Raw genomic sequence first — 20,000 nt, forward strand, 5'->3', positions numbered from 1 at the left:
CTCTCTCTCTCACTCACACACACACACACAGACGAGGTCGCTCATTGTTTTGTTAACTGTTATAAATACGTGGTTAACTCGGTCAGTATGTGTAAACCACGTTTACGTAATTTATGTAGAAATACTAACACCACCAGGGGGCAGTGCTAATTAATCTGCATGACTATGACAAACGCACTGGCTTAAAATTGACCATAAAAAGCACAGGCGGTACATAAACTTAGTTTTGTTATATCGACTTCTTTTATGTACCTACATACATGACACGTAATTTTAGGAAAAATTTAGGTGATTTGGGATATTGTTCAATTTTCGTAAACAGACGTGTTAGTAATTAAGTGCAGGTGATTCTGTAATGAATAAAATTGTTACTCCCTAATCTAGGCTGGCATCAGTAGCGGTGGAGCTGTATCCATGTCCACCGCTGTTCACGTGTGTGTAAGAGAGAGTTTGAGTGTCAGTGAGAGTGTGCACGCGTCAGGGGTGCCAGGTCCTATAATATAATATAAAAAAATATCCCGCACAAAGTCAGAGTAAAACCCGCCCTTCAGAAGCCTAAACTAGCCCCAAGTCCAAAGTTGTTGACGGGGGGGGGGGGGGGGGGGGTAGCGAATGTAAGTTGTAGACGGGGGGGCGGTGGCTGAGTGTAAAATGGAGACAAATTTAGTATTATATCGCGATCGATTCTTAGTGTTGACTTGTAACTCCCGCGGTAGCCCAATTCAAAAGTAGCCCAAAAAAACGCACCCCGCGACCCCAGAATTTTTACCCGCGGCTGGACTTTCAAACAAGCCCAATTTGTCGTGAAAACCGCGAACCTGGCAACTATGGCACGCGTGCACGTGTGCATTGGACAGTGGTGGGAGGGGCGATCGAAATGGTGGGAGGGATTTTACATTGCAGCCAAACCAGAGACGTTCTCTGAGCCAACGAGCGAACAGGAAAGAGGGCGTGGCCACTTGAGACAGACTGGAAGGGAGACAACAGGGACTCAGCATTATACTAAAGATACTAAATCATAATTATGAGAAAGTGATAATTGAGATACCAAGTCATTATTATGATATACAAAGTCATAAAATGAGATATTAGGTCATAACAGTGTTAGTATCGTCACAAAAACAGGTGTTCTGTCGAATTTTCCTACTTGTCGAAAATTCCTATGAAAAAAATAATGACATTTAGGCTGTCAAAATTTCCTAACTAGTGTTAATGAACTTAATGCTGGTTTATAATGACACACAGGCTAAAAACATGTTCATACAAAGAAGTAAACAATCCAATTTGCTGTATTAATATTAATAACAATACATAAATACACAAAATAAAATTTAAAGATTATCCTACCTTTTAAACGCTGATTTGCGCTACATGACGTTTCCATAAGGTAAACAAACTTTACAGAGATACGTCTACAAATACGCGATGCCCTCGGACACGGTAGGAAAATTCGACAAGGTAGGAAAATTCAACAGAACAAAGGCAGTAAAATGCACAGCACCTAACTATGGAAGCCCATTCCCGCCGCTTGAAAAAAAATGTCCATATAATATCTCATAATAATGACTTAGTATCTCATAATTATGACTTTATATCTCATAATTATGAGAAAGTAAGTCATAATTATGGGATACTACATCATAATTATGAGAAAGTGATAATTGAGATACCAAGTCATTATTATGATATACAAAGTCATAAAATGAGATATTAGGTCATAATTATGATATTGTATGTCATTATTATGAGATATTAAGTCTTAATTATGAGATACCAAGTCATAATTATGATGTTGTAAGTCATTATTACGAGACAATATATGGCCTTTTTTTTCTTCAAGCAGTGGGAATAGGCTTCCATACCTAACTGCTAACATGTAATCTGTGCTACCTTTTATGTGCTTATGGACATGTGAACATTTCACCTCTAATTGTTGGACAACGTTGCGACATTGTTGGAAGTCCCATTCTAAAAGAATGGTCATTAATGGCGAGCTTTGATAAGGTTTTCACAAGATCTTGGAGTGTGAATGTGGGGACTGGTGCCCATTCAGTCAAAAAAATCATTTGTGATAGCAAGTACTGATGCACAAGAAAGCCAAGGTTGACAAAACAACATTTTATTTCAACCACAGCTGTTGAGGGGGTTGAGGTCACGTTTCTCCCACACCACACTTTGTGCACAGGGCCAAACTGATGCTAGAACAAGAAATTGCCCTGTCCGAACTGCCACAAAGCTGGAAGCAAATAATAGTGAAAAATGTGTTTGCGTGCTGTAGTTTTAACATCACACTTCACTGGAACCAAGAGACACAGCCCAAAGACTGCAGGGCTACTCCAGACCACCATTTACTGGTGGCTACATTTAGAACTGAGTCATATTCAAGCAAGACTGGATGTAGGCAGTTTTAGAAATTTAAAAATATGGTGGTGTAGGCCTCAGTATATGATGTAATCATATACTTAAAATAGCCAACTATGAAAAATATGTTAAAAAGTAAAAAATCCCAGATAGTGTGTGAATGTCATGACTGGTTAAAGGCCTACTAATAAAATTCCAATTTTATTAAGCACTTATATAATCCTAAACTATGGAAAATGCTGAGTCACTTTATGGCTGCCAATGCTGCAGTCTAGTCCAAAGCCCATGGTTTCTCTGAAGCTACGTGCGGTTTTGTAAGTGTACAAGGCTTCAAAGGAAGAGCTTCAGCCTTCACTTTGAGTGTTAAAAACAGTTTTAATGTGTTTCAGTGGCTGTAAAACAAAGGAAGCAGAACTAATCACCAAATCACCAGAATGAACCACCACATTAATGACGGCAGAGCAGAATGTAACACTCGACTCTAAACATTGTTCCTTGTGGCAGTATTTGACTGAGTGCATTTACAGATTTAAACATCCACAGAAGGCATGCTGAAATGAGAATCACTGGTGATCCTATCTCACAGTAACACGATGTAAATTAATCCTTCAACAGCAAAACAAACTTGTCTTCTGTCACTTCCGCCAGCTACAATTAACAAGCACCTGGTGAAGGTGGAATGACAGGATGGACGCCAGCACAGATCTCAGGATGCAGATGCTCAAAGTAGATCTTCAACAACGCACCCATTAAACGTGACGAGCTGTCAGCCAGGAGCACAGATGGAGACGGTCTACCAGGAGGACGACATCTTGACACATCAAACAGTAGCACTGCCCAAACGTGAGGTGAAAGGTCAGAGGTCAGAGGTGAGCGGGGCTGAGCTGAACATGTGGAAGAGCTTCTTGTAAGCCGAGGCAGCGAGCTCACGTTTTGCTTTCAATACAAAACAATCTATTTTTTGGTATTTCCATGTCAATATATAGAATATGCAGTTCATGTCTTGACTTACTGCTGTTTACATTTGACAAGGGACAGAAGACTGTTGCTGCTTTTGCACGGTCAGAAAGGCTTGATTTGACTACCCTTCTGCCGCTCAAGAATGCAAAGAATTCTGGGGGTTTCTCGTACTTCACTATGCTAAAGGTTATTTTTAAGTAACACTGAATTACATTGCATGTGAAAAGTTGTAACAAAACTCTTCACATATTCAAAACTATTTGATCTACTCCCCTATCCAACTCTAGCACTTCCATTGTAATAGACCCAGAATTCTGTTTTAAAACCATTTGGATTTATTTAAGAACCTCAGTAATACCACTACATAGAGTAGTCATGACATGATTGTATTCACAATGTTTAATTCCCTCAATTGACTGCGATTGCAATACAAACTGCAGCAGACATCCTAACCATTTCCCTACTGGCATGACAGAAGATGGGTCCTTATACTGGTAAATCCGCCTGTAATGCCATTTATAATCTTACATATACCATGATAAAAGAAAGAGACAGTACATATACACATAAGTGTTTGATCTAAACTAACATGACACGTGGGCTTCAAATTATAAGACGTGAGGTGCTGTGTTAACATGAACTGATGGAAGTGTATGAGCCTTTTGCAATCTCATACTGTGCAGTGTTCAAGACACTCAAATACTGACCTGCTGCACAAAGAGTGTTTCTGAAGTGGCTCCATCAGGACACGCCAGAGCAGCGATACACCAAGACAGCAGCACAAGCTTCACTTGGCCACACCAGTGCAAAATGCACACACACACACACACACACACACACACACACACACACACACACACACACACACACACACACACACACACACACACACACACACACACACACACACACACACACACACACACACACAGACATGCCAAACATGTGCACAAAAGCGTCACACGACCAACGACGGTTTGAGCAGAAATTTCTGGTTAATATTTTGCGCTGCAGATAACACCCTGTGATTGCGCGACCTTTGCAACAAATCATAAGCTCAAAACAATAAAATAAATAGGTAGATAAATAAATACTGGATGCCTTTCTGCATATTTAAAATGAAATATAGTACAACACTTGATCTTCTGAAGGACTCAGCTGCCAGGTCCAGTTCATCATTACTTCACCACCGCGCTCCAGTGTCAATGATCCACACGCCCGTAGCAAAGTTTATCGCCTTAAGGTGTTTTCATATATTTGTGTATTTGCGTGGACATGCTTGTGAAGGCGTAGCGTGTTGTTGCATCAGAGTGTTTTAGTGTTTGTAGGCTCGAGGAGCGAGATGTGTACGTGTCTTTCTATTGTTGCTTCACCGAACGTCACAGCAAGGCAGGTCCACTGGCGTTGAGCGAAATCGATGGATATATAATTTATACATGTGTACTGCATCTGAGGAAAGGCAAAAGTTTGGGTAGTGCTTCTGTGTGGGACCCCCCCCCCCCTCCCCCTACCCACTCCCCCCCCCCCCCCTTTCTCCCAAGGACATGAGTCAGCCCGCCTGATTAGCAAGTATCGTGGGAAAACGGCGTCCTCTGATCGGTTCTGCAGGAGATGTTGGGATTCGTGTCGATGTCTTGAATCCGGGTTTTCCCTTTTAACTATGGACATGAGTTGATTGACAGCTGAGCATTTTCCACAGACGAGGCTCCCACCAGTGCAGAGCCTGGTCCAAGCGGGTGTGGCACAGCTGGAAACATGTCCCGCTTCCTCCCATACACCAAGCAGGATGGATTATCTTGATGGCCTTCAAATAACATACACACGTATATGTAATACAAGTATTACATCATTTAATATGAACATTACGAACATTATCTTGGTACTGCTGATCTGCAGCTCACAGCGACACTCTGAAGGCCCCATGAGAATTTGAATTTCGTCAGAATACAGGTCAGAGTAGTCAGTCCCAGGCGAAGAGTCCTGTCTACTCACTGTATGTGGCGCTGAGTCAGGGCTACACCAGGCCGTCGTAGAGGGACAGCGCTTGAACGATGGAGGGGTCCGCCTTGGAGCCCTCCTGAAACTCCTGCAACGTCAGCATGCCATCGGCATTCTGGGGGAAACCAAGGGTGAAGTGGGTACGTACGCCTTCGGGGAGCAACAACTCAGAGGTCAGTGGTTTGTTTCTGCAGCATCAGCATGAGACCTTAGTTTGGCCTGCGCCCAAATAAATGAGTTTAAAAGAGCTTAGAAGGAGCATAGAGATTAGGGCCTTGGTGTGCTTGTTCGGATGGTGAGTTTGAGAATAATTCGCTGCCCTACCTAAGAACTGCAATGCAGTTACAAATGTACACTAATGCTCCATTTTTTACAATATAGGCCAGGCATCTGCCTCAAAAAGGGGACACAGCATTAGGTCATGGGGATTAAGAAGGAATGCTGGTTTGTAGTTTGTAGCCAAGAGCTTCTGATTAGCTTCTTGCTAATTAATGGAGGCAGAACTCTCCTTTGGAGGTTTGTTCAAGCCAGTGTCTCTAGATAACTGCAGGACGGTGTGTCTGTGCCTCTTTAAATGATCTTTCCAACGGGAAGATCTCTAAATTGACTGGGTCATGACTCATGAACACCAGCTGAGAGAGCTGACAATGAGGCATATAGTACACACAGATATAGTACACACAGATATAGTACACACAGATATAGTACACACAGATATAGTACACACAGGCGGAATGGTGAAGTGAGTGGCGGCCGAAGCTCACGATCACCAATAATAAATAATAATAAACAATATTTATACACCATGAACAGGGAACGTTTTCCAATGTAAATGCAAACCATCAAAGGCTGCAGTGCAAGACTATATTCTTAATGTTTATTTCCCTACTCATGCAAAGATTCTGCAGATATAAAACAGACTTTGTGTGTACAGATGTGTTTGTGTGTGTGTACATGTGCGCATTCAAGCAGGTGTGTATACATGTGTGTGTGTGTGTGTGTGTGTGTGTGTGTGTGGACTTTACCTTGTCCATCATTGCAAAGATGCGATCCACTCTTTTCTCTGGTGTGTTTTCTTCTTCAGGTAAGTCTACCGTGTTTCCCTGCAATCAAAACAAGCGGACAGTCTGAGAATCCACTAGAATATAGTCTGACACAGACATAAACATAAACACACACACACACATATATATAAATATATACACAAATAAAGGCCTATATTTTCACAGGTCAGGTTAATGTTTACAGTGAGAACCACTTAAGGACATGAAATGCAAGAGAAAATGATACTCTGCTTGAATATAGTTTTTACCTGAGAGAGCGCTATGGGAAATATTTAAATTAACTCACCACCATTTGGTAAATGGCATCCACAATGTTTAGCATCTCATCTCGAGTTATGTAACCGTCATTGTCAAGATCATAAAGTTTAAAGGCCCCTGCAACACACCAATGCAATGCAGGCAATAGAAGAGATGCATAACTCTTAGGCACATACATACACACAGACCATACACTGCTGAGACGCTTACAATGAAACTTTTTAATCGAAATAGCTAAATAATCAAATGGAAAAAGGCAGTTGGTGAAGTTTGTTTTGGTGAAGACTTGAAAAGGCCTAAGACAGTGGTGCGGGGGAGGGGTGTCCGTGTGGGGAGTCTGCTATTACATCTGAGTTTCTCATCCAGCGTTCCCCTGGAGGTGACAGACAATGCCTGTATAAATTCAGAAAACTCAATGCGGCCATCCTGCAGAGAGAGTGAGCGAGGGACAGAGAGAGAGAGAAAAAAAAATGGGAGGAGGGGGGGATGAGTGAGAGAGAAAGAGAGAGATGGGCAAAGGGATGGAAGACAAAGACAAAGCAAGAAGTAATATAAAGAGCCATTTTATTTATCATTACAAAGACCCTCTGACAGCTATGTTCCCACAAGGAGGATTAGAGGATTTAATTGATTTAATTTCACCAGATGAGAGACTTTTGTGTCTCCAGTCAGGCAAGCTTAATTTCCACGCCTGCTTGACTGCTACACTAACTCACTGACTCCAGTAGGTGAGCGCAGGTATGTACTGTAGCGGATTAGAGCGCAATCACAACATGCAAGCTGAAATGAGACGACAGCTCTGTTAGTGCAGCGCCGCTAAACTCTCCGCGAAGAAGACTTTGGTACACAGACGCGGCTTTTAAACGACCGCCGTGGCGATGCTGAGGTGCGAATGGAGATTTGGCTTTTGTGGGCCTCCCTGCTAAGGATCTGGCATTTGAGCAGAGTGCAAATACACACCCAATAACTGTCTCTTCATTACATAGGGCTGTTTTCGTCACAGCGTTTTTTAACACAGTACTGTGATTTCTGTCATCCACCCCCCCACCTCCACCCCCACCCCCAAACGTTCTTCATTTTGCCGTATTAACCACTCATATTCTCTTGCCCTTTTCTTTCGCTAAAGCAGTGGTTCTCAAACTTTTTCTATCATTCCCCACCTCAGAAGAAGGGTAAACTCCATGCCCCACCTGTCCCATAGGGGGGGGTTTGGGGTGGATCGTGATTTGTTGGGGGGGAGGGGGGGGGGGGTTTGGGGAGCCGGTACAAATTCATTAAAGGCAGAATCTAACCCTGGTTCAAGCTGTTCCGCAGACATTTTAAACATCTGGGCCTTATGAATACGACAGGCTTAAAAAGGTTCATTTCTTCCAATTGCTTGCGCCCCACTTTGAGAAACGCTGCGCTAAAGGCACCTTGCACACGTTCACACCTTTCACTTCGTGCTCACCTTGTTCTCATCAAAGACATTGAAGACGAATGTGGCGAACTTGGTGGGGTCCCCGAAGGGGAAGAACTGCTTGTAGATCTTCTGGAAGCCAGCTGAGTCCAGCTGCCCACTGGGACAGTCCTTTATGAAACCCTTATACCTGCCGAGCACAGAGCCAGAAAGATGTGGGGAATGAGGAACCAAGTCAACTTCATTATTAAATGTATAAATGCCAGCTTCACTGTTACATTACCTGGCATCTTCTAAATCTACCTGCTGATGGCAGATTTGGCATTTTCACAAAATCTATGAATGTAAAAATCCCTAATGTCTATAAAATATGGATTTTTTGGAAAATACCAGGAAACTGATTTGATTTTTTATGCTAAATCTGAGGTGGCAACAGCTGAAATTAAATGCCAAATCCTATTGGGAAATAGCTCTTTAGGGGGATATACTTAAGGTAGAGTGTGAGAGAATTTATTACTACTGCAGAAATGCAAATACCAGAGGGTGTGTTCAAATAAACTGAGTAAATATGCAAGTATGCAAAGATATGCAAATATGTGGTGGAATGAACATTCCTATTTGAAGAAGCACTGGAGACTGAGCCATAATCCACAACTACAAAGCCCAGACGTGAATGCTCCCCTCCAGTGCAGACGGCTGACAGCGAAGGGTTTCATGCGCCAGACGGCTCGTTTCTCTCCTTCGAGTGCAACACAATTAGCATGTGAAAAAAAAAACTACTGAACCGCCCGTCGACTCTGAGCTTATCCAGTTATTTAACCACAGTGATTCTGTGCTGGTGGTTTCATCAGACTAATTGCGGATAAGAAGTCACATGGCACGGCAGTGGAGTGTTGACCACTGAGACAGCCACACTTTGTCCAGACATTCATGTTGTTTGGCAGTTTGAAGTAGATGATTAGGAGCTCCTGAGTGGGAGATAGTGATTCTCCATCACTCAGGTGCAAGAAAGCTGAGTAGTCCACTTCCAGTCCAGATCTACTATAGTGAGTAGTCCACTTCCAGTCCAGATCTACTATAGTGAGTAGTCCACTTCCAGTCCAGATCTACTATAGTGAGTAGTCCACTTCCAGTTCAGATCTACTATAGTGAGTAGTCCACTTCCAGTCCAGATCTACTATAGTGAGTAGTCCACTTCCAGTCCAGATCTACTATAGTGAGTAGTCCACTTCCAGTCCAGATCTACTATAGTGAGTAGTCCACTTCCAGTTCAGATCTACTATAGTGAGTAGTCCACTTCCAGTCCAGATCTATTACAATGATGCGTCCAGTTCCAGTCCAGATCTTCTACAATGAGGTGTCCACTTCCAGTCCAGATCTATTAAAATGATGCGTCCAGTTCCAGTCCAGATCTTCTACAATGAGGTGTCCACGTCCAGTCCAGATCTACTACAATGATGCGTCCAGTTCCAGTCCAGATCTATTAAAATGATGCATCCAGTTCCAGTCCAGATCTTCTACAATGAGGCATCCACTTCCGGTCCAGATCTACTATACAGAGTTGTCCACTTCCAGCTTTAATCTAATACATTTGATGCAGGATGTCCAGGCCTCCCATGGCATCAGAATATTACAGCAATTGTAATGCACCACTACGTTAGATGTTAAACCTGCAATATTTTAAGCCATTAAATATGCCTCTCCAATGTTGGTACAACTGGTACAACTTCCAGTTTATACATGGAAAGTGCTACACATATTGCTTTCAGTGTACAAGGACATGTTTGGAACATTTTTAATGTACAGAAAATTTGACTTTTTAACATTTATTTCTCACATCCATTTGAAACTGAGCCAGCATTCTCTAGGCCATCTGTATTTGGAACAACGTAAAGCAGTCATGTGACTCAGAGTTTTCGTCGCTGATCTAGCCATCCTGTCTCTCACACGTTCTGTGAGGACTAAAAAGAAAGCTTGCAAACTCCAGCTGAAACAGCTTGGTCACAAACTGGAATAGCAGTTTTTTAGTAGCCAAATTACCTGTTATTTCAGGTCGTCACGTGGGTATAAAATTCCACTAAGTGATATTCACATTTCAGTGAAAATCAGTGCCCACAAATTATATATCTTGTTTGCAAGCACAAAATTGTCCAACTGCTTTACTATTGCTTGACCACCCAAGGGAATCACCTACTGTTCTGTACAATTATGAATGGGTTTCAGTCTGTCCAAAAACCCCCCACAGATCAGTGTGGTGATTGGCACTAATTAGATTCTGTACTTGATTTTTAATGAGCCAGGTGTTACAGGTGTATTTCTGCTATAAAAATGACAAATGAACATACCTGAGATTCTGGCAAGTTTATCATTACAATAATTACCTTCAAGCATGTTTGGTCTAGTATGGTTTTCTCACTCCCGTCTCTAGGGGGCCCAAGAGATTTACATGGAACCTCTTGTATACATAGAGGAAGACAGACAGGAAGTGACTGCTATTTGGGCCAACCCACCATGTACTTATGCTGCATTCTAGTAGAGACAGAAACTACGGAATACATTTGACCCACATGTAAATTGTGCTCAACCAGTGAATTATTTAGAAATGAGAAACTCAGTGATAGTGTTGATACACACGTTTATGCGATTGTGATTGCGAAGTCTGAGGGCAGCAATCCCATCTCCAGCCCAGCTTGTGCAGATGACAAACCTGAGCTATGACCAAAAGACCAGAGAGCCAGCTTTCTAGCTCAGGGGCCAGAGTGCTCATTTCACCTTCATATCAGTCTCCATCACACCATCCTCTCCTTCAGGGAGTGACAGTCTTGCACTTCACACTTTCCACACATCCCTCACATATCCACACTTAATCTGGGGTCACACCCATGCCCCATGTACACCCAGGGGTCCTACTGGCATTTGCACCATCCTGTCCCAGCAGTGGGGGTTCATTTAAGCATGGGCACACTCCCAGTGGCCTCCTGGTACCATCCTACCTCTGTCACCATTTGTGGCAAAGGCCGAGTCAGTGAAACACAGCAGTCTCAAACCCAGGTCTTACAAGTGATAAATAAATGCTCTGACCACCAGACCAACATTACACATTACACACCATTACACATGTCTACCATGACCTTTGATCTTTCTTAACAAAACCAAAAAAGTGTCCTACAGACCTGGGTGCTTTTTGCCTGTAGATAGCTGATTTTCTGATAAACACCAGGAAAAACAATCTGGTTTATACAACCTTCCGAATAGCACCCGATCTCAGCAATATTTGCTTATAAGGAAGGAATTGGTCGAATTTTTGTAATAAATAATAAATAAATGCAGAATAAATATTGAATAATAAATATATGAATAACAAATAAACAAGAAATAAATAAATGAAACCCACCATATTTATTTGGTTGTGTTTACGCCTTTGGATTTCCTGCTTAAATAGTTTGATTAGTTGAAATAGTTTTAATTCATGGTACATATGCTTTACACACCATACATTTGCATGTTGGGGGTTGTATGCATATGGTTGCTAATGCTTAAACTGTCTTAACACTAATATGCTATGCTAATGTTGTGCCTATACTACAGTATGGTGATACTAATATAACATGCAAATAAATCTGGCTCCTGGGACTGGGCCCATATAGACAACAGATTCCTCCAAGACTGCAGTTAAGGGTTCAACAAAACATACTTGCCAAGCCAGTTTACGAGTTGCAGCCAAAGATGTTGGAGAACTAAGAACTTTTATGCTCAACAGGACAAGATGCTCTGACCAAGTAGGCTACATTGTTACTAGTCTTTGTGTGTATGTGGAACTGGGGAGTGCTGTGTGTAGGGCTACAGTAGGTGCAGCCACTCCTCACTTTCATTTTGTGTAGCATGTATTACAAAAGAAGGTGACATCATAATTAACACGATGTCAGTCTTATTTCATCCAAAGGCTCGCATGCCTTGCCCTGTTTCGCTCTTGTTCACCCGTAGAAACTTAGCAATGTGACGTCGAACTTGGGTCACGTGGGAGGATTTTCCAGCGGGAGATTTCCAGGCTTGTTAATGGGACACGATCGCACGCCGCCCAAGATCTTCGTCACAGAGTTCCGCTTTTGACGCCGATCGTGTCAAGTACACTCGAGATGTTTTCCCTCCACACAACTCCGTTCTAACTCTGAAGTAAACGCATGCCCTCTCCGCTCTAGGTGAGCTCACGGCGCAGCAGAGCAGGGTGTAAATTAATTTGGCCAGGGTCCCAAACGTCACGCCATTGCAGTATATTTTAAAGACCCAAAGCATGCAACACGGGCTTTCAGATGGCACTAACGGGGAAACTTGGCAATAAAACTTGAGTAACCGAACAACGCGTTGTTATTCTGATCCTGACCTAGATACGGCTGCTTTAATATATTGTTTCCACAACATTGGCCTTTGCATTACAGATATAACAAAAGGCAGCAATATGCAAAGGAGATATCTAACAGATGACACTTGTATTGCATGATGTAAGCATCCTGATGATTCTGACATTCAGTGTGTTCTGATGGAGCCTGGACTGGAAGTGGATGAATCACGATGATTCAACAAATATAAATAAACAGTTTTAATCAAAATAATGCAAACCCATTATGTCGCATCAATTGTTAATGTGTTTTATATACTGCGATCTAATTACAGTATTTCCACACATATGGTACAGATGTGGGATGGTGGGTGGAGTATCAGTACCTTCACAGTAACGTGCCATTAACCGTCCATCACCAGAAAATGATTTTTTGAGACTCCGGGTCTGTATGTCTTATTTGGTACTGTTAGGCTGCTCTGAGTTACGTTTGAGTGAATATTTCAGCATGATTATTTTACCTGAACGAGGACTGTTTGGCGAACAGGCTGGCAACGCTGCGTGAACAGTGTATTGTAATCAGGCCGCAGTCTGTCGTAATGAGTGGAGGACTCGGTTGAAGAGATGGTGGGAGGAGGAGGAGGAGGAGGAGGAGACGCGCTTCACACCGAAGACCATCCACGGGCAGCTGATTGTCGTCTAATAAACACGGCGTGGGTGGGAATATAACAGCTAGCGTTTGAGATGAGATGGACGAAATGCGTTTTAAGTGCCTTCGTGTGACGCATCTGAAATACAGTGTGTAAGAAATAATCGCTTCGAATTATAAAAACAGCGTGCGAGTGTTTAAGGAACTTGAAGCTCTGTGAAAGACAGTTGCACTGGTAGGCCAGCTGTTAGTACTGCAACAAGAAGCAGTTTCACATAACACGGCTGTTGTACAATGTGTGCCATTTTCTCGGTTGGCAAACCCAGAACGCAAATGGCAGCTGTCTCAGCATCAGTAAGACCGCATGCTGCACACAAAATACTATATCGCGGAGTTACAGTAATGATGGATATTGCAGATATCATAAATCTTACAATATTTTGTTTGAGGTGATGTTCTGAATATAATAATTGTCATTTTTTCAATTTAAAGCATCTGAAAGTTTCGTGAAGCTTACAGCACACATATAACGTGATTTGTTGGAGAGCTTGTTTGCATATTTTAGCCCTCTGAGTTATGAGTGGTGTAAAGGGCCGCGCGGAGTGGCACTTCCGCTGGGATAGAAGATGGAGCGCGCGCTGCAGCGTGAGGGTGCACGAGTTATTCGCCCAAAGTTTTGATGGGGTAATGTATCGACCGATTGTAGCACTTGCATCAGTAACGTTATTTCCATCGATCTATTGGAGGCACTTGTTTCGTGTAGCCTGTGTTTTATTTGATTTGTTAATTCGTGCGATGTTTATGCATTTGTTTTTATAAGGCAATATAAATACAACTGCACAAGACTCGTTTCTTTACTTCTTTTGCCAAAACAAAATAAATTTTTCCAGGTGTCCTTACATCGCCAAAGTTACTGTGAATCAAATTTAGAAAAAACCCGCATTACTAAATCAGTCAGTCACACTGACTCACTCATGGGAAAGTGGCACCTTTAACTTTAGAATCATATGTGCCATACACGCCTGCAAAAGCCAAAGGTTTCAAAGTCCAACTGTACACATGACTGGATCGTTGGCACTGAAGTTAGTGTTAATACTGAATAATCTTAATCTGATTTTGACTATCTATTAACTAGATAGTCCCACACAGTGCAATTCCATGTTCCACATGTTTCTCAAGCTTTGGATTCTCCCAAGGACATTGGTGTTCTTCAGCCTCCTAGGGCAATGATTTAACCCTATTAATTTATGAAGCAAAATGTTTTTCCCTGCAAACGTGTGATGAATTCCTCTCTGTTTACTGTACTAATGAAAAGGAAGCATTTTGAACAATATTTTTTAAGTGTCTGGCATGTGTCCCCTGAGACTAGAACACGAGGTACAGTAAGTCTCCCTCTCATGTCCACACACATTCAGCAACCCAAATTCAATAAAGCATTAGAAGAAATGGGACTCCTGGGAAAACTGCATATCCCAGAAGGCCACTGGCAGTCTGGATGCGCTCGCCACTGCAGGGCTGGACTCGCTTGGGTCTCTGAATGAATCTATGTCTTTTTATGATTGTTTTAGTGCTGTTTTATATAATAGATACATTATGATGTATTATGTATAACATTGTACTTTCGTATAATTTATCACGAGGATCAACTGGAGCTTATGACTAATGCCATGGCGACCCCGGTGTGTGACTCCGTGACTCCGTTCAGCAGTGGAGGCAGACCTGCAGTCACATGCTACACACAAAGAGTGGCAGTGGTGTGTGTGTGTGTGTGTGTGTGTGTGTGTGTGTGTGTGTGTGTGTGTGTGTCTGTTCCCACTGTCAGGGGAATTAGTCAGTGTGAAGCACTAATGTGAGAAGGGAGCCTGCTTCCTCGTCAAAATAATGAACAAGGTTTGGTTAGAATCGCAATGTGGCTACACGAGGTGCTCAGGAATCCAAGAGGATATGTTCTCCACATCCCAGGAAAATAGCGACTTCACTTCCATTCCCGCTCTTTTCATCCCCACCTTTTATCTGCATTCACTTTGTTCTGTTGTTTTCCTACCATATTCTTTGCTCAGTTTCCTCTCACACGCATCCCTGTTTGATGCGTCTGTCTCGAAACATTATTACTCTCTCCCTCTTTCCCTGCTACTCCCTCCCCTCTCCCCTCCCTCCTCTCCTCTCTCCCTCCCTTCTTCCCTCCTCTTCTCTCTCTCCCTCCCCTTTTCCCTCCCTCCTCTCTCCCTCCCCTCTTCCCTCCTCTTCTCTCTCTCCCTCCCCTTTTCCCTCCCTCCTCTCTCCCTCCCCTCTTCTCTCTCTCCCTCCCCTCTTCCCTCCCTCCTCTTCTCTCTCTACCCTCTTCTCTCCGTACCCCTTCTCTTCATCCTCTTCTCTCTCTCCTCTTTTCTCTCTACCCCTACTATTCCTCCCCTCCCCTCTTCTCTCTCCCCTCTTCTTTCTCTCTCTCCCCTGGGCACTTTGTCCAGTGTCACTTGCTCTCCATCTGCTGTGTGTGGCATACAGCAGGTGGGCAAAGCAAGGCTCTTGGCACACGCATTAAGGGATTTAGGAAAGGAGAGACAGAAAGAGAGAGAATGAGAGTTTGTGAGAGAGACAGAGAGAGAGAGGGAGTGAGAGAGAAAGAGGGAGAGAGAGAGAGAGAGAAAGAAAGAAAGAAAGGGCAATGACTCAACATGGCCTAAATTTGCAGGCTAGCCAGGTTGATGTAAGGTTGCTTGTGTTAAGTCAAGCTCATGCAAAACAAAGAAAATTTTTAATTCAGCATTGAGCTAATATCAGTCATTTCTATAAAATCTAAAGTACTGTACACACTCTTCTTTTAAGATGTCCACTTTTCTTTTAAGACGTCCACTCTCTGTAGCAGGTTTTGTATGCTTGATTTGCCTTCTCCTATGTGGCCAAAACAGGAGCAGGGTCAATCTCACAGAACTGCCTTTAAGACCATGTGACCCAAACTCCAGTCCTGGTGGCATGTGCATGTAGTCCTGTACAGACGTCTCCACAGAGTCCTGCATGGTTTGTAACTTTCTTGCCTCCCAAACACAGCTGATCCTCCTAACCAGCCCTGTGAAACTTGATCCCTGTGTGCTGGACCGGGCAGAGCATTGAAGGTGTGTGCTACCCAGGTATCACCCAACGGCACCACACGGCCCTCGGCCCCCCCACAGGAACCATGGAGTGCCCCACCCAGTCCCCACGCAAGGGCTGCTCCCTTCAGGTCATGTGAGTCTGGATACGATTCCACACGCCGTAGCCATGGCAAAGGTCTCACGGTGTGTGCAGCGGAACACAGCGGACCAGTGATGCAGAATCATTGACGCTGTCTCGCTCGCGCGACACACAACACCCGCGTCAGGTCTGAAGTGTCAAGTGACGTGTAAACGGTCTGATGAGAAAGGGAAATGAGCGAGAATGATGGTTTGTAAGTTTGGAGCAGGCGAGAGAGAGGTGTGTGTGTGTGTGAGAGAGAGACACACACACACACAGAAGGGTGCAACTTACCACTGTTGTACTTCTTTTTCGGTGACTGCAAAGACAGACAGGAGAGAAGAGGCCATTGGTGAACAGCTTGTGAACAGGAGTCATAAACTTACACAGAGAACCGCCCTCATGTACACAAACACACAAACATATTATAGGGAGATTCAAAAAGTACAGAAATACCCAGTATATGATAACATAATCTTTTTACCAATAAAATGTCAATAAAAAAATTTCACCCATCATTTAAAAATTAATAAGCAGTATTCCTTTCAGGAAGTCTCCATGCTGTAATCATATAGGTGTACTGTATATGACCACACTGTAAGAAACGTTGTTGGGGGTGCGTGGAGGTGGGGGTGTTGCCATGACAAAGCCCCAAGCCAGAGTTGTCAGCTTCCCAGTTGGAGTCATATCAGCTCAGCCACATACAGACAGGCTCTGAACCACTACACACACCCACCCACCCACCGAGAGCGCGTTTACAGTTAAAGTTGGTGAGTGGCGGTAACCGGCTATGTTGACTGTATCTCACTATGCCAAAGGAACTGAAGCGAGGCAGGGTGGTTGCTGACAGCGCCTGGCAACACGTCAACCGCCACGGCAACACGTTTTACATGCCCTAACTCTCTCTCCCTTTCTGAACAACAACTCCTATATCAGACGTCGGGCAAATAGAGCTCGCAGTTTATCAGAATGTCATGTTTATCAGACACTACATCATATGTAATGGGAACACTGGTGGAGAAAAACAGCCTGGTTTGCTTCTGTGGGTCTGATCTGATCTGATCTTCTTTGTGAATAAGACTGTGCGCAAGTCTCTAAGCTACTGGAGTCTAACAATGTGTTCTGTTATCTAAATGCTTTGCATTGCTAAGGGAACTGTGTTTCACTAGCTGCGTCTGTGGTAACTTACCCCTCCTACACTTTATTAATGATACATCCACCCATGCACACACACACACACACACACACACACACACACACACACACACACACACACACACAGTTTTGTAGGCCTATCCTACAATCCACGGATTTTATTTGACTTTCTGTCAAATATTACTACAATTAAATAATACCATGGCAACACCTACGTGTAGCCCTAAACTCCATGACAGTGACTAAAAGGATTCATTTGTATTTTAGTTTTTCAAACAAAAACTAACAAACAAACAAACAAAAACAACATTTTACTTCATGAGGATCAGTCAAAAGTCTCCATGTTTTTCTGTTTTCTCACCAAGAAGAAATTTGGTCACAAGAAAGGTAAATATGTGCCCCACCCTCCCCTCCACAAACACACACACACACACATACATTGAGCCCTTTGTCCAGGGCTGTGGCATAGTCATTACAGAGTCAGTGAAGTGCATCTGAGCGCAGAGAAACACAGAGAGCAGGCGCAGAAGAGAAGGATTATGGGTAGTGCAGTGTGGAGGGTTTAGGGCCTCTGAAGGCTCAGAGCCAGAGAACCGCAGGAGTGAGGAGAGAACAGGGCAGAGGACGCATCACAGACATCACAGACATCACAGACATCACAGACATCACAGACGGGGCTGGTGTCACTGCAGCAGCCCTGTTACATCTGCCATGTAGAAATTCACATTGTTGTAAAACACGAGAAAGGCCAAATGTAAGAATCGTTCATGTTCTTTAGTATGACACCTCAGTGCTTGTGAGCTCTGTGGCACATGTGATTGGGACTATTTCAGGTGCATTTTTATGACTAATCTGCCTGAAAATGATAGACGGTCACTCCACATTATCACACACACACATACGCATGCATACACACGCACACACATACCCACACACACTCACTCGCCCGCACACCTCTTCTCCACTCGACCTCGAAAGGACATCTGACTGAGGTAAAAACAACACAAGCCCCTCTATGAGAAAGAAGCGTGGGACCCGTGAAGCATCAAGCTCAGGTAACTGCGTCTCTCTCCAGCTGGCAAACCCTCGTCTGCCTGTGTGTGTGGACTCCCGCGAGCAGAGCAGGATTCACAACCACCCGCTCTTCCCCCCGCTCGGTTCCCACGAAGCACACACCCCCACACACACACACGCATGCAAAGCAGAGGGAGGTCGAGTTGTCTATGCGCGATGATGCAAAGTCATGCTTCCCCCGAGGGACCTTCCCCTTCCCTTCGGACCCGCATGACGGGGGCGGTGGCTGATCTCGGGTCGTTCTACGTAACCAAAATGGGTGGGGGAACTGAAGAGTGCTGATCTCTGAATGGGCCAATACAGAATCGGAGTGACAAAGGCTCCGCCCAGCTCTGCTTGCCTGGGATGTAAGGATGAGCCCGCACAAACACGTCCAAACACACACAAGCACAAGGCTGGTGGGCCTGCTTTGCAGGAGAAGAGAGCTCCACCCGAGGTCTGCAGAACTAAACATCTGTCCAAACTCACAGACTCACCGAGCTCACAGTTCCATGTGGAAACTGGACGGCACCCAAAACTCCAAACATTCTCATCATTATTTAGGCATAACCTACAATGGTCATTTATATACTTATATAACACTTTACTGAAGTATGTGAAAACTAAAACTATTCTAATTCTATTTATAGTTTATGGCCTTAAAGACAGATTGCATTATGGGACAAACTTCAACGACTGCAAATCAGTCTATAAATGAAATACACATTAACCATTGCTTTAGGACAAACGTATGCTAGAAGCAAGTGTGAGCAAGCCCGTTGCTTTTCAGAATGCTGCTGTGCATTTCACAGGTCCAGAAAATGCAAACAATTATCCTTCAGCTATTGAAAGGATCCATGCATGTGCCGATGCCACATATGTCAGCAGACTCCTTATCTCAGTGGACGCAGCAACACGTGCAAGTGTGTGGAATAAAGACGTGCGAGTGTGTGGAATAAAGACGTGCGAGTGTGTGGAATAAAGACGTGCGAGTGTGTGGAATAAAGACGTGCGAGTGTGTGGAATAAAGACGTGCGAGTGTGTGGAATAAATACATGTGAGTGTGTGGAATAAAAACGTGCGAGTGTGTGGAATAAAGACGTGCGAGTGTGTGGAATAAAGACGTGCGAGTGTGTGGAATAAAGACGTGCGAGTGTGTAGAATAAATACATGTGAGTGTGTGGAATAAAAACGTGCGAGTGTGTGGAATAAAGACCTGCGAGTGTGTTGAATAAAGACGTGCGAGTGTGTGGAATAAAGACGTGCGAGTGTGTGGAATAAAGACGTGCGAGTGTGTGGAATAAAGACATGCGAGTGTGTGGAATAAAGACAGGTGATGTGCACGTGTGAAGAACATCTCCTGGTGAACAGTGTGACCACAGCTTGTTGCTGTATATATACATAGATGAGCACGAGCTACACAGGGAGATAACGTGACAGTGTGTGTACAGGCGTGAAGTGGCCTCATTCTAACCCCCTCTGCTACACACACACACACACACACACACACACACACACCACATACACACCACACACACACAAGGAGGGGGGTATAGG

At 43.7% G+C, this 20,000-nt stretch overlaps 1 protein-coding gene across 1 annotated transcript in view; it reads right to left on the minus strand.

The window, feature by feature from the left end:
- Positions 1–4,856: 4,856 nt before the first annotated feature.
- Positions 4,857–20,000, minus strand: part of ncs1a (neuronal calcium sensor 1a) — an 18,538-nt gene continuing 3,394 nt past the window's right edge. Inside the window, exons 2-8 of the mRNA XM_077011631.1 lie at positions 16,530–16,554; positions 8,092–8,230; positions 6,989–7,067; positions 6,670–6,758; positions 6,345–6,422; positions 5,314–5,434; positions 4,857–5,125 (exon numbers count right to left, since the gene is read on the minus strand). Of these exons, the coding sequence (XP_076867746.1) occupies positions 5,336–5,434; positions 6,345–6,422; positions 6,670–6,758; positions 6,989–7,067; positions 8,092–8,230; positions 16,530–16,554 (509 nt within the window). The 3' untranslated portion in view covers positions 4,857–5,125; positions 5,314–5,335. The remainder of the gene's footprint in view (positions 5,126–5,313; positions 5,435–6,344; positions 6,423–6,669; positions 6,759–6,988; positions 7,068–8,091; positions 8,231–16,529; positions 16,555–20,000) is intronic.

The sequence above is a fragment of the Brachyhypopomus gauderio genome, chromosome 7, assembly GCF_052324685.1.
Source record: "Brachyhypopomus gauderio isolate BG-103 chromosome 7, BGAUD_0.2, whole genome shotgun sequence".
Taxonomy (NCBI): Eukaryota; Metazoa; Chordata; class Actinopteri; order Gymnotiformes; family Hypopomidae; genus Brachyhypopomus; species Brachyhypopomus gauderio.